At 37.1% G+C, this 16,383-nt stretch overlaps 1 protein-coding gene across 3 annotated transcripts in view; it reads right to left on the reverse strand.

Annotated features, from left to right (window-relative positions):
- Positions 1-16,383, reverse strand: part of LOC124159493 (discoidin domain-containing receptor 2-like) — a 655,398-nt gene that overhangs the window by 175,635 nt on the left and 463,380 nt on the right. For all 3 annotated transcript variants that reach the window (XM_046535354.1, XM_046535345.1, XM_046535336.1), the window contains exon 5: positions 14,284-14,524. In XM_046535354.1, coding sequence (XP_046391310.1) covers positions 14,284-14,524 — 241 coding nt within the window. The remainder of the gene's footprint in view (positions 1-14,283; positions 14,525-16,383) is intronic.

Here is a 16,383-nt window from a genome sequence, read left to right on the forward strand (position 1 = left end):
CCAAATGGTATGTGTAGGGGACGAGGTAAAAACAAACGACTTCAACGGAGTAGCACCACGCGCATATTTGTGAGAATGCAATGGCGGCGTGAGTGCCTAGGCACAGACGTGTACGCGTGGACAATAGGGCATGGAAACAGCATGGAGCCAGAGAATAAGGCACCGACATCCGAACGGGAAGCGGAGAGCATACGCATGGCGTTATTTTGTAAATCCCGTAGATTCTGAAATTTAGACGAAATTCAAAAATCTTGTATTCTATATTCTCCTTTCCCCCGAGTAACGGAGTTCAAATAACAGGAATTAACAACAATAATAGATCTGGTTTTGCCATGCATTAAATTATTGAATAATATTTTATTCCATTAAAATATTGCCTTATAAAGCCGTATAACTTCTCAAATTTCATTAAGTAGCACTTATTAGTTCTTACGTCAAAGAGATGGCCCTCATGAAGTATCATCTTTGCCTCAAATTACAATATCAAGTTCTTGGAATTTGGTTATTGTTTTATATTTTAGATACCAGTAAATTTGCCAAGAATCTGCTTGATAAGAATACCCACTACGAGAATCTCAAAATCATTGAAAAGCATTTTTTTTTAAGTTATGCCACAGAAGCGTAAAAATAACATCCATTCACGACCATCTACATACGCATCCTCATGTGTGCCCTATCAACATGTACATATATCGATGAATACTTAAGGATGCATGCGTCCGTGTACATGCATTCATGAAAGAGAGAGGTGCAAGTGCAAAAAGATGCAACGCGTGAAGCAGGGCTAGGTGCTGGGAGAGGGAACTGCAGGGAGTCAAGAGCGGAAGGACGTGACAGGAGGAAGACACGGGCTGGAGAGGGGGAAGTATCCGTTGCAGGCATTCCATTCCAAAACGAGATCTGTCACGCGGGCGGAATCTCATGCACGTTGAGGAACGCATTCTAATGAGAGCTTGAATGGGCGAACGTCCGATAAAAGGCACGGGGGTGGGTGGTGCGGCAGACTGCAAAGGAAGCTGCTGGAGGTGTGGGATGCGGAGAGAGGATTGGGGGCTGTAATAAGGACGTACGAAAGGGAAAGAGGGATGAATGAGATGAAAGCAAAGCGGAAGGCGAGAAAGAGAGAGAGGCGACAGTGGATAGGCGGGGTTGACAAAACAGACGCTGCCTCTTTGCTACTAATTGGTGCTCATTATCTGTCGGACACGCGAAAAGGCGGAAGCCGTAACGGGTAAACAAAACGGGGGAGCAAGTTGCGGGGGCAAGGAGTGAACAGTCAGTTGAGAAAGAGTTCGTTGAAGTTGAGTGCACGCTCAGATCACAAATGAAGTGAGTGAGGTGAGGTGACAAATTGAGATTATAACTCTGATATCAGCTTCTCCTCTGAAGCCTTTTCGTGTAATCGTTCCATGCATTTTTAAGTAAATATCAAAATACTTCCTTAAGTGTATTAATATCAATGTAGCCGCAAGACTCTGACGTTGCTTCGTGAATGTACATATAATAATTAAGATTTTTGCTCCAAAGTTCACGCTCCTGGACGACCTTATCTCGAAATATGGAAGATAAAATGGCTTAGTGGTCGGGATTCAGTTGGAAACAAAATGAATGGGGTGAAGTTCTGTCTCATAAAATACCCCGTTATCATTATGGTAAAACTGAGGTGGCGCATATTAGGCTTACGTCTCCTATCTAATATTCTCCCATGTGAATGGTAAAATACCTGCTAATAACAAAGAGCCAACGAAATAGTTTACGCATCAACTCTTTTCTTAAAAGTGGGTTTTAGGTTCAAGAAGTATTCTTTAAGGAAGGAACAACTTCGCACCATTAAATAGCGTTTACAGCAAAAAATGGAGAAGTTCAAGTTCCCACCGAATTTGCGGACTCAAATAAATCCCTTAAGTCTCCAAGTGGATGGCAAGCGCTCTTCCATAGTTAAAAGTGAAACACCCCATTACACAGATTTTTGGCAAAATTAAAAATGAAAATGGTTTCCCAAGGCCGGTTTCGTCGACAAATCTGCTAGGCTGCAACAAGATGGAGATCTATTCAATTATTACCGGCCCATTAACTACGGGAACGAGCGACGATGAAAACACTTCGGCATTCACCAGCCCCGTTCTCACAAAATGGGAAATAATTGGCTAGGGAGACGAGGATCTGCGATCTGCTTCATCCATATGATATCAAGTAAAACGGATGCTTCAGGAGCATTCATGGGTGAATGATAAAGCAATCGCACATATTTAAGTGATCTGATTTCATGCCATATGTTTAGGTGCAATTGAGAATTTGGAATGATAACTCAACATCATTATAGAAGGATGAAGAATATAGAAGAATAAGCATGAATAAAAATATGCAGATATTTCGGTTATACTCAATGTCACATCTGAGAGGTTTTAAGTAAAGTAACAAGAATAATCACTTAATTAAATTATCCAGACAGATATTTACGATTCAAGATCACAGTAAATGACTTTACAGGTGGCGCAAGAGGATAAGTTGTACAAGATAAAGTAATGAGGGATGATCACAAGGGAATTTTCAGAGAGGTAGTTACTATTAATGAATACATATAAGTTGTTATATAAAAAAAAAACTCATTTGAAAGAAAATGAATTACGTATGTAAAGTATCCACACCTTAATTTCACCTTTAAAAACCTTTATATAAGCTTTTTACGCTTTCTAAAGTTAATTCTCATAAAATATTTCATATCATACGATGTTAATAATGGAAACAACGTAGTAATTAAACCTATCCAGCGATGTAGTAATGTAGTAATCCAACGTATCGTAAGTATCCAGCGATGAATACTTGAGATTTTATCACTGAGTATCCATCCAGCACATGCCGTTATTATACTATCTGAAAATTATGAATGAAAAGGGCTAAAAATAGAAAAAAGAATGAAAAATTGCGATTCAAAGAGGGCAGAAGAAAAGAGAGTGGAACACAAAGCAATTGAAAAAGGGAGACGACGCGAGCGGGACGACAAAGTATGAATGAATGCAAAAGGGCATTAGGTGATGAGATGGAGGAGACGGGGGAGAGAGAATCAAAAATCGGAATCCGAACTCGGGTAAACATCCTAATTTGATCCTTCCGAGCAATAGAGCGCCATTGAATGTGGATGAAAGGAAGAGGAACATATAAAAAAAGGAGGAATACCACAATGCTGGCAGCACCTTCGGCAAACGTAGCTATCTTTTCCTCAAAGACTGCACCCATTAGGAAAGATAAAGTAGGAAATACGACCTCTTCATTAAATAGCAAGAAGAAGTTGCATTAATTTTCCATTTTATTCTTCATTAAATCAATTTATCCACAAATATTATTTTACTGCAAATACGTGGGAGTTACCCTCAAAACTTACTCATTTAAATATAATTCAGGAAAGGGCACGAATGGATTTGAGAATTTAACATGCAATTAGTTAAATTTGGTGAATAGCCGGTAAAACAAAATAAAAATAATTTTTATTGCAAAATATAATGATAATCCAAGCTTAATATTTGAAAGGACTGATAGAATTAAAGCATATTTCGTAAAAAAAAAGCTTTACCGACATTGAAATTTAAAAATATAAATTCAATTTTTAGATAAAGTTTGAGGAATCAGAAGTAAATTTCCGATTATAATATAGAGCAGATTTTTATCTTTAAATCACCGTACAATCAATAAAAGTATGCATGATTAAAACTGCTGTTTTGAGATTGAGTTTGAATGATATCTTCTAAAATAATTTTAATAGGCTAGCCGATAAACTGCATCATCGAAAAGGACGTAAACGTTAACATGCAATTCATGCACCCTGGATTGTCAAACTAAACTTCATACGCAACTTCAAAAGCTATTAATATCAGAAATACTTGGGTATTTCACAGCTAGTTAATGATTTACCCACGGCTATAATATTTTAAGGTGAAGAGAAAACAAATTCTAAGAGTTAAGTATTCCGCAAACTTCAATCAAAATATAGGAAAGTTAATGTACGTAATTACTTGTAACTAGAATAGTCAAGGCGATTTAAGGGCCTGAGAAAATACCCATGAAGTAGCATTGATACTGCATTTCACAAGTAAAGGATGAATTTGATTTGTACATATTTTATAAATTGTTGCATTTTTATATTCATCGCTTGTTTGAAGAATATAACATCATCCACCAACAGTAAAACGAATTATAATTATTAATGATACCGACCCAAAACCAATGAAAGTAGTGACCAAATGCGAGAAACAATTTCACACCCGCCCAAAAAACAGCTTTAGAGAATTAATCCTCACACTGCAAAGATATTAATGGAAACTTCGTGATGACATAGAATCATGGAGTAAATATAAATAATCATAAATACATGATGAGGTAAACGAGCTTCGGCCTCAAACTGTATTAGGTCGAAGGACAAGAGAAGAGAATGCTAGATTGCGAATTGGAATACACAAATGATATAGAAAGAGCGAGGAAGGGAGCGTGATATGAGGAAATTTGAAGAATTTTTAAGAATCAGGATCGCAGAAGGGAGGTACTATACTGAGAAGTTCAGCTGAAATGAAGGGAGGGGTATTTGAGAAGCACCGGTTAAAAAGTGGGGTGAGGCAACTCAGATTAGGGAAGGGTAGGAAGCCGAAGTATACGTCAGAGGGAGGAGGGAAGGTGGGATTTTATCCTTTGGGTCCCCGTGGCATGCCTAAGCAAACACAATCTGAGGGAGACGTCGGGTGGAGCCATATTTACGGGCTTGGGCAAAGTAAATCATGCCTTCGTTTATTATATGCTCCGCGCACCCTAGGCCCCACCACTCTCAAGTCATCGAAAGTCCTCCCCCAACCCCCTTGGTCCCCGTTCCACATCCCCGTCAACCCTTTCTCTGTCCCTCCCTATTTCTTACTCCCCCTCCCTCTCCTCCGAAGTGTCTTTTACGTGCTCCTTCTCAAGACTTTTTGCAGCCGCATTCATCTGCAGTTTGATTCAAGAGTTTCTTCTGAGATTTCATTATTTTTCTCATCTCACTTCTCTCTCAGAATGTCCAAAATTGAATCCTCAATTAGATTAAATTAAGGCATGTATCTCATGGTCCTTAATATGCGTGGTGTTTAATCCAAAAGTCCTTCAGTTCACCAGGAAGATTTTATTCACATTTTTTAGTACTGAGACATGCGAATATCAAAGTTTATTTCTCTAAACATGAAATAGTTGCCGAAAAAAGTTTGCTCCGAAATTTACCCATTCCATTTCATAATAATTTTTCATCCTTATATGCTTAAAATTTATTTGTGCCCTTCGCATTTTATAATTGTCTATTTACATATTTAAAATAGTTTTCAATCATGAATGTCCCTTTACATTGAAACTGAATTATATAATAATTTCTGCAAAAAGTATTTGCGTGCTTATTAAATGCATAATTTTTTATTTTATGTGTGAATGACAGATAATAATTTACTATAAATATTTATATGCATGTATTATATTGAATTGCATTGCGATATGGCGATATATTAAACCAAAGGTGGTTACCTTGCGCAAATAGATGGAGGGTGAGGGCAAGGGAATGGACGGCAATAAAAAATGACAGTTGGAATGCACAATTAAATCACTTACAATCAGTTTACCAAGCAACTGAAAGCGATAAAACTTATATCATGAGCAGTTTCTACACCATTAGAAAAGAGACACAAGCACAAACGAAAGAAACGAAATAAATACATTGCGCTTGGATTTCAACTTGAAGTAGGGTGTACGGAATTGCAAAATATTAGGGAAAAGAAGTTAAAAGGTTGATTTGGGTGTGTCTCCATTTAATACGTTTAGAAACACTACTGCACCCGAGATGACATGGATTTCGAAGAATTTACAAAAAAGTCAGTTTGTGGAGTCTTCCTGAGCAAGGTCTCGCCATCATTCGCATGCATTACAGCGTCTCAGTTCTATTGCTATGATGATAAAAGTAGTTCAATCCACAATAAATTGGAAAAATAACTTCTACTCTATAATCAATTAATAAAATTTATACTAAATTAGCTACATATAAAAAACACATATGTATTTTTTAAAATTCAATTATAGTTTTTGTATGAAATACTTAATGACTGTTCTAGTGCGGAACCCATTAAAGCTTTGAAGTAAAATAAACGCAGGTTATGAGTTATAAATATAGTTATGATTTACTTCTGACTTCCACGTTAAAGCTCAGGATGAGAGGTGACCTTAATCGAGAAAATGCTTCCACTTTGACAATGAGTGCGAGTGTTGTGAAGTGACGGCACATCTAAGTATTCGTAGCTCACCTCATTACTTCTACAACTGCCATTTCAAATGCTTCTGCCAGGGGCGTGAGGTATGTTTTTCGCCACATTGGGTTGAATTGCGTATACAAAAGTCTTCCTTTTTTTCATAAAAATTAATGAAAATAATATATCATTTGAAAATGAAGCTTTCTCTGAAGAAAAATATATCAATATTTTCGGACATTATTTCATAAAAATACAATATAACACTAATACAAAAATATACAAATAATATACAAAAATACAAATAGCTACACTACTACAGGAATATTTGGCGTATAAATTGATGATTATGTTCAATATCACGAATAAAAATATTAAGATTAAATAATTATTTCAATTACAAGAAACAAAGGATTTACATTTGGAGGAATTAGCCCACGAAATAGTTTGTAATTCACAGGGTGGGCGACTTTGGTCCCCCTCACATCGCTTTCACCCCTGGGCGGAACCTAACTTTTCAAAGCTCGCCGAATCTCTTTTCACCCGCGCGGTCCCACGCAGACGATTACGCTGGAGAGACAGGGATGCTGACGGAAGCGGCACGCACCGACGAGTAGAAAGAGGTTCGCGGGGATTATAATGAGGGGGGACGCGTGCCGCAACACGCGTGTCAATCCACGTGCGGCGGAGCACTCACTCTTTTGCCGACTTTTCGTCACGGTCGCGTGCATTTTCTTTTCGGCCAAAGGCACGCATGGGTACAGGGTACGACAACCAACATCACGTTTTCTTTTAATTGCAACATTGCGGGGTCGTACCATCCGTAAAAGCCCGTGAGAGTTCATCTAAATCTGCATACCACCCCGCTAGCTGCCCAAAGACACCAGACGTTAGCAGGGAAGAGAAGAAAGAAATAACAGGAAAGGATATGCGTGTACTGAGTTCCATCTATCATTTATTTAAGTCCTTAACTGTTCGTTAGGAAAAATCCTATAGCTATCCGTTCAATTTCTCAATCATTTTATCATGGTACCTGGAAAAATAGTGAGTTTTTAAGACGGTCCCACACGAGTTGCTCTGAAATGCTTCTATGTTTCATTTATCTAACAATCTAAGCCAAGCACGAAAGCTTCGAACCTTTAGTGGCTTCCAACTTAATTTTGTACAAGTTGAGAAAACAATTTTCTCCACTCGAAGTAGGTTTTGACGAATCAAGCTGATTTCCTTTGTACTACATAGGATTTAAGCGAAGAATCTGCTTCTAAAAATAAATGAAATTTGAGGAAAGAAATACAATTGATCATGAAAGTTACACAGCAAAATAGGAGTTCCTCATTCCTAGTGACACAGGAGAGATAGAGAGAAGAATGCACATATGTCTCTGAGCAAAGCTAAGTTTAATCTTGAACATGGATAAAGTAAATCTCGAGTCTCTGGCAGAGGCTGTTATTTCAAATAATATATCATATAAACTATATCTATTCCCGATGGGCCATTTATTCCAGTCATCTCTGGAAACTAATGACCACGCACATTCATTTCTCACCATTGAACGGATTCTTGACCACTACATGAAATACACGTAGAAAATTGAGCAAACAAACTCATTAATATCAGGATTTCATATTAAAGGTCGTTTAGGAAAATAATGGAAAAGAGAGGGTTCGGAATAATACCCATGTGTTGTAAATTTAGGAAGTTACAGACAATGCTCACATCAGTATATTCAATTATCACAAATAAATGGAAAAGTAATGTATTTGATAAATGCAGATCCGTCTAGGAAAATTCCGTTTTTAAGAGATTGCTTTTATTGGTTCTCACGATATAATTGGATCGTGTATCACATTGATAGCGGACTAAATTGATCGTATACTTAAGCTTTCTTTTGATTAACTAAAATTTTTAAATCAAATTGTAAGAAAATAAATCACTAACGCAATTAAAATGTTTTAATTTATACACCCATATTTATGAAATTATACAATAAATCTTAGCTATTTGATATTTTATGGTCTGGACCAAACTCTTTGCATGAAACCTTTGCTCCGAAGGATATCCATTTTATATTTATAAAAGCTTTGGCTCCGAGCTGCAAACATTCTTTAAGCAGGAATTTTACCGCACTTGTTATTATGATAAGTTGACCGAATGATCTACAAACAAAGACCCATAAACATGTCCTTTAACTCGAAGAGTACAATAAACGGCAATTGTAGACCTTAGAGTGGAAAATGGGAGAGTTTAATGAACAAGAGCGCTTGTTCTTTTCATTCCTTTCCATCTTGAATACAGTTAAGCGAAGAGAGGTAAAAGGGAAAGCCTATCGTTAAAGAGATACGGCTCTGTGGCGAGAGGAAATGGTTATGACGCCTCCGTGAACGCCGCCCATGTATTGGCGAGAGAAAGAGAGAGAGTCTTTAAAACGTGGCTGAGATGAAATTCCTGTTCATAAGGACGCAATAACCCCCAAATTGTCCTTTAATGTCGTGACACATTGCTTTTAGGTTTTTGGCGCAATAAATAGGTGTTCACGACTGATTAACCACATTAACAACGAAGAGAGATAGTACAAAATTACGCTCAAGCATTTTAAATTACTATAGACAAAAAATACACTGTAATTTGTAATCAATTAATACAAAAAGACCATCGATGGTAATTTTTATCAAAACTGCAAATAATATTTGACATAATGTAATCGCTGCAATTTTCCGCGGTCTCGTCATTTAATCTAAATTGCTGGATAATTTGACTAGATTATCTTTTTGTTTTAAACTATCGCAGATAAATAGGATAATAAATGAAATTCATAAAGAACCCACGAAAACTACGTACCCATCATGAACGCTGAAAATCATATGCTCACATGGAAAGTTATTGCACCAATCTCATTTAAAATTTTCGCACAAGCAATACACATATTTTCAGGTGCTGACATAGTTTCAGCTGTATATCAAAGCTGATTTGTGAGAGTAATTAGTGGACGCAGTCTCACTGGACAGCACTAACAGATATGCTCGCTGGGGCGTCATGAGCGCTAAGCGCGACACGAGAGAGAGAGAGAGAGAAAGCAGAGCATTCATAATGCCGAACCATTAGTCACCCCTGTCCCTTCACACTACGATTTTCATTTAACCATCATAGAATATACGTTTTATTTTGCATTTCAACCAATTTTTCAAAATGACACATGCTATGGGACAACCATATATCTCGCTGCCATGATGTGAGAACAATTGTGCATTAAATCGAGAATGCGGTTCCTAAGAAATTGAACTAATGATAGAATATCACTCTTGCATCTACCCTAAATTACTGAAATATAAGGAATCAGTGCGGGCATCTTTGGGTTTCAAGCAAACTTTAATTACTCTACTTCTTTCCATTCTTGAGCATTAATTGATATTATTCACGAAGTATGTCAAATGGAGTGCAAAAGAAAAGTATAAATATTTACTTCATGATTGAGTTTACGTTAAATGTAATAAAATATAATATATAAAACACTGCATTCCCTATATAAGGCAAAAATAAATAGGTATCATGTAAATAAAAACCTCAGCCATTTCTACGATGCTAAATACCTCTCTCGTTATGTTCTTATTACATTTGCATTACAGATTGGATAGATAAACGATAGCCACCACCCAATATATCATACACCTGCGCTCCTTGGGATTAACGGGCAAGCCTTTTATTGCTACCGGTGTAATAAAAAATTAACGAAAAAGATTCATTATCCATTGAATAATACAGAGTTGAAGAATTCCTTCGAGCATAAGAATTTTTATTCAAGTGACATGATGGAAATGTAATTTTTATTTAATGGGAAGGCTTTCAAAAATTATCACGTGATCAGAACGGGAGGAATATAACAGAAATAAGGGGGAAAAAGCCTTCAAAGAAAATGTGATTTTTACATATAAGAGGGAAAAAACCTTCCTAAGTCATTTCTACGCTTTAAATTATAAAATAATTATGGAGTGAAGAGAGGTTTTTACTGCAAAAAACCATCGTTTGAAAACATTAATCATTTCTCACTGCAAGATCCAAAACACCAGATAATAATTGTGATATTTTCTAAAATTCAAATTTTAAATCAAATATTCCTAATTTCAAATTAAAATATATCAGAAGAATGTCATAAAATAAAATGTCAGTATAAGCTAATCAGCGCCATCGAACTGAACGATTTTAACAACACCAACTCCATTTATTGGTGGGAATGGATTTAAGAGTAAAAAATATTATTCACACATGATAACTAATCTCTGGTGAAAGGAATTATAAAAAAAAACTCTCGTGTAATCGGCATTGCATAACAGCTAGTGGCAACGTCAGCATATTGAGGGTATTAATGAATTTTACTCTATGAATCGAACCAAAAAATAGATTTATATTAAATATCTAGATACTATGAGAATAGGCAACTAGGAGAAATCAGGTGAGGCTAAGGAATAGAAATGAAAAGCATTTGCTGAATGAGAGGGGGTCGTAGGAAGAGGTAGAACGATGTCATCGGTTGGGCGGAAGATTATGGCGCACAAGAATCGGGAAGAGGGACAGGAAGGGTTTGGTTGGAAGGGGAAAAGAAATAACAGGAGGTCAAACGGAATACAGAGAGAAGGGTTGGATGAGAGCGAGAGGACAAGCGAAAGGAGAGGAAAAGAGCAACAGAAGAAAAACGCTCACCGAAGCACAATGCGATGCATCAAATCTCCTTCTCTCTGTTTCCCCTCACACCACCACCCTCTTCGTCTTCGCCTCTACCCCTCCAAACACCATAAAACTCCCATCCCACTTCTACCTTCTCCAACCATGATCTCTCCCTCCCCAAAACTTCGCTGCGTTGGTTACGGCTACGTTTTAGTCCCGCAGCAAGCAAAGAGATTCCATGACTTTCGGGAGCCGCACTCCATCAGTACTGAGAGTTGAAATGCACTCCAGAGCAAAGACTTTGTGAAATGCAGAAGGTATAGGGGAGAGGGTTCAGGGAATGAAAAGCATTGGGTGAGAAGTAGGCGTTTTACTCCGTGATATCTGGGGGGACGGGGTGTCTTGATATTGGATATACAGAAAAAGACACATGAGGGGAGAAATACAGAATCCTTCCTTGAGATTTTCACAACCAGATAATTACGTGAAGCAAACTAAGTTCGTATTCCGGCAGTATTTTCTCGCCGAACCCCCTACGGGCTCAACGAAGAACAGGTGAAACGAACTTCGAGTTTGAGAGACAATATTCGTGCTTTATTATGCTGCCTTATGTCTTCGACGCGGAGATTGCGTTCCATCTAATGCAAAACGACTCAAATCAAAGTGCAAAGGGAATTCCTTGCGGACCCGGAAAATGCATTTTAACTCGTAATTATTTCATCCAGCTTCTTTTTATATATATAATAGTATTCCATAATATTTAGAGGATAAAGCGTAAAGAAGCGTACTTATGGGTTAATTTTGTATCAAGGCCTGAAAAATATTATACATGATAATTATCAAAAACTTAACAAAGGTCAATATAGTGAGCGGTACTGAATATTTCCTTGAAAATATAAATTTATTCGCAGATACTTATATTTATCTTGAAATTTATCAGTGGAATCGGCTGTTGTTTCAAGTGCTTCAATACACTGCTTGTTCAATATACTGCTTTGCTTGCATGGACGATGATTACCTATTATGAATGCCTTCAAGAACTCTTTGGGATAGATGCTTCTTTATTTACGTGATGCATACATTTAATTCTAACTTTATACTTGGATAGGCGCTCAATCTGGATATCATGAACGTGCTTCATAGAGATTCAATAATTAGTTTACGGCTAAAATGATAAACTCCATCACCGTGAAGTACGAGCAAGATAAAATATTATGAACAGTTTTGATATATTATGCTAATAATGCCAGGATGAGAGGAAATTCACTTAATAACCACACTAATGTCTATTCTACGGTGAAAACTTATGAATATTTTGTGATTTTAGACTGAAAGTCTAATAAACAGCTGAAATTGCATTTTTATGCAAATTAAGTGCATTAGAGTAAAAGGAGCATATAAACCAAAATCTTAAAAGAGGAATAAACAGATTTTCATAAGCATGATACTCTCATTTATTCAGAAGATATGACCAACCTAAGTGAGATTTGAAAAAAAAAAAATGTTCGGAACAAAAATTAGAGTTCTCTGCAAAAGGTGTGCCTTAATTTAAGAAACTAACAAAGGCATTTTATAAAGGCTTTGATGTGACTCATATACTTTGACCCACATAACTCTTTATCAATCAGTTCAAATGCCTTCATAAGTCATCGTGACTAACTAGGCTCTATGGAAATCAGTTTATGAAATATTTAGCATATTTCCACAGACACTGCCGCATTCTCCATCCCGAAAAAATTTGGTTGCATCGGCAATAAAGCAAGGATGTCGCTTCGACGAAGTAAAAAAAAATAATACGGGGCAACACTTCGGGATATGAGATGAAACTGGTCCTTCGCGAGGCTTTGAAGGGGTCGGGGTGGAAGAGAGTCGGTACCTGCTGATATCCAAGGAACGGTCCAAGTTAATAAAGACCTCTTCCCTGAGAGTAGGAAGGGGATGAAAAAAAAGAGCAGCGTAGTGTTGAGGGGAGGCAGAATTCATTCATTTTTAGGAACTGATCCCAGAAGTTTCAGAAAAGAAGGAGGTCCAAAGGGGTAAAGGGAGGAAACTCACATAAAACTACTTTAATTACGACTTTAATTTATGGCTCTATTTTTTTTTTCTTCCTCGCCCCACCCTCTCCCTCTCTCCGCTTTGCTTCCGACCGTCCTTCGAGCGGAGACTTTCAGAAGTTGTGACCAAAAATATAAAGAGGAGAAGACAAACACGACGGGGGCCGCGTTGCACGCAAATTGATTTCGGGTTAGGTGGAAAGAAAAGGCCAAGAAATTTTCGCCCTCACAACGAGAGAGGAGAAATTAAATTGCAACGCAATTCGGACCAAACTTTTCACGGGACTTAATTTGAAATTCCCGTTGATCACAGTACGGAAAGAAACAACCCCGTGGTTTTAAGGCTAGTACACAAGGAAATATTCTTTAAAAAATCTTATTCTAATTTATGAAGTCATGCATGCGGCAATGGATATTGAGGCTCCGAATGATTTAAAAACAAATATTTATATATTTTACAGCGGGGCTATAATAAAAAAATTAAAAAGAGAAGAAATCGGTTCCTTTGGGCAGATTTAGTTTTAGGAGAAAGTACAGCGGGAATCAGTTGCTTGATTAAATCACAGTCATAGACTAAAACTATTCCGGTATTACTGCCGCTGATCCTCTTGGGCTCAATTAATGGCGTTACATTAGTTCCTGTAAAATTAGCTGATTTATTTTGGGAAGAGCCCTTATTTAAGAATATGCGCCAGAAGCGGAAGAAATTAATTTTTTCAAAATTTCAGATATATTTTATATATTTGAACAGCAGATCAAAAGCTAGATCATAAAGAGTCAAACGTGAAAGGAATTATTTCGTATTAAACGTATTCTTTCGATACTCCGATGCCACAAACGCAAAGTTGTTTAAATAAACGTAACAGGGTATAAAATAGAAATAAAGAGTGAATTTTAACGCTTCTAGGTAGGAATAGATGAAAGCTGTAAGTCAGTTAAAAATATGTTCTAATAATGAACTACACTAGTTCCTCAGCATTGACTTGTAAACAAAAGTACAGTCCCTGTTACGACTCCTCAAAAACGAATGATTGAACTCCGTTGGCTACCTATTTTTTGTATTAGGTTAGAAAGTGTTATTTTATACGTGAGAGGAATTGGGCATAAGTAACCTTTGAGGTTAAATAAATAACCACACTCACTAGATACAGATGAAACACCTCCTTGTGGTGTATTTTTAGATCAAAGTAATGCCTTGATAAAAAAGCTCCTCATAACTAACGCTACTCGTTCCTTTCATCTAAGTCATGAAAAGGGGGAAAGTTTTTGAGGTCCAGTAATGGGCTTGCTTCGATGTTTGAGGTAGAGAGCAGCGTTGGCTCACTCACCCCTTGATCCGTCCTGTTGCGGCCCCTCCAGCGCAGCCACTTGGCCAGCCCCGGGCGCCAATATTCTATGGAGTACTCCTCGGCGTACTCTTGACCCTGCCCGTTGCCGAAGCGGCCTTGCGTCTGCGCCCCCGTTATCACGTGGAGGGTGTGCAGTTCCACTTGCAAGTACTCCTCATGGGCCTCCTTTGATATCTGGCTGCGAGGGCACCAAGCGCCGCCGTTCTTGTCGTGGCGTAACCTGGAATCAAACGATGAGGACGTGAATGAAATAAATGAAACGCTACGATTACATTAGCACCAATTTAGAGTTTCAAAACTTTCATGAATGCTAAGAGTTTTGAGGAGTATAGAAAGACATACATTAAAGTGAGAAACCGTCAACAGCATCAAATTCATTGGGTCAAATGTTCCTAGATTCTTAAGAATAAATTAAATGTTAGTCATTATTTATTAGCCATCATTATTTCATGATATCACTTTCTTTGCATAGCGCCTATTTTTTTATTGTTTTAGGTTAGATCTACATCTGATCCCAATATGTTTTATTTCCCTTGGTATCGCACTACTGTTTACAGTAAATCTTTTCTTGTTACTGCTTGTCATATTTGGAATAAGATGCCAACCGATGTTAAAATTGCGCATGTGTTTAACATTTTAACTAAAATATTATGATTATTTACTGTCTCGGCAATGAAAAAGTAGCTTGAAAATTTTCAGTTTATCACCATTGTTTTCATCTATCTCTTATTTAAAGTGATAGCAAACTGTCATTTATTTATGCAATATATATTATTATTTTTGTTCTTATGAATTTTTCCTGAACAATAAATATTTTTCTACCTATCTATCAATTTTGTTTGTTAATCGTGACGTATCATTTAATAGACACTTTCACGCCCATTGCTGGAAAAGATTCTTACTTGGCATCGAAGACAAATATTCGAAAACCTCTTTCCTTCTTCTAAAACATTGATTACCTTGATACGTTATTGAAGTTTTAAGAGAAATGCCTCTTCCCCTAGTTCAATTAAACATGGCACTTGAATAAATAAACATAAAACTGTTGCTTTTGGGAATCATGAGTGAATATAAACCGTAGGTATCGGAGGTAGGTAGCTTTCGGAAGAGGCGACCGACGTGACGGTTAAAGCCGTTTAACCGTAGGTAAATTTAGGAAGGAAGGTTTAGGAGAAAGCTGGAGTCAGCATAAGCCTGTCATTAAGGAAGTTGCCAAGTGAATCGAGGTTTAACGTCCCATCCGAAGGACGGAGTGTCCCAGTTTAAGTTCCAATAAGCACGCCAGTAGGGATCGTATTACCTCCGAAAAGTATTAGTCCCACAAGACGAGACATCATTCATGTTAATCATAATGTATAAGCTTACAGTTAGAATTTAGCCTTCTTGGTAGTCGAATTTGAATTTGAAGAAGTCTAGAAAAAAAACTATTTGAAAATTCGAATTGTCTTCTAAATCTAATCAATTAGATAAGGTATGAAATAAAATTTGTATAAAAGTTAATGAAACCTACATAGGCAAAGATATAAAATACCTTGACAGGACAACCAGTCTAGTTCACAGAATACGATTTCCTTGCTAACGATGATAGCGAAACTAAGGTACTGAAAGAAATAATATTGCTAGGTAGCGGCTGAAGTGCATAAGCTCATATTTATATTTGAAAATATTGGATCCCGAAATATTTCTCATTTAACCCATAGTTACTCCATGCATACTTGGTACCGGTCATAATTAGAGTTCTATATTTCATCTTTTTTCCCATTCATTATCCCTATGCATTCATTATCTCTATAAATACTACATTCTGCTTTGACGTAAACGAACAGAAATGAGCGAACTTTGTCTCTTTATAAGACCATTAATTAAGAGAAAAACACTTAATCAAACGCTCACACTTGGATGAAAAAAGATCCGCCCACTCCTCAATATTCTCCGATCAAAGGCAAGAAAGTCCTTTGGTACCTCCTCCTGACTCCTTTCTTTCGGTGCGACATCTTTTCATCACTATCTTCTGTTACGGAAACAACCTTCATTCATTTCCATGCACCCGTAACACTCTGCAACCCTCTATGCCTTTCT

This window comes from Ischnura elegans, chromosome 1, assembly GCF_921293095.1.
Source record: "Ischnura elegans chromosome 1, ioIscEleg1.1, whole genome shotgun sequence".
NCBI classification, from domain to species: Eukaryota; Metazoa; Arthropoda; class Insecta; order Odonata; family Coenagrionidae; genus Ischnura; species Ischnura elegans.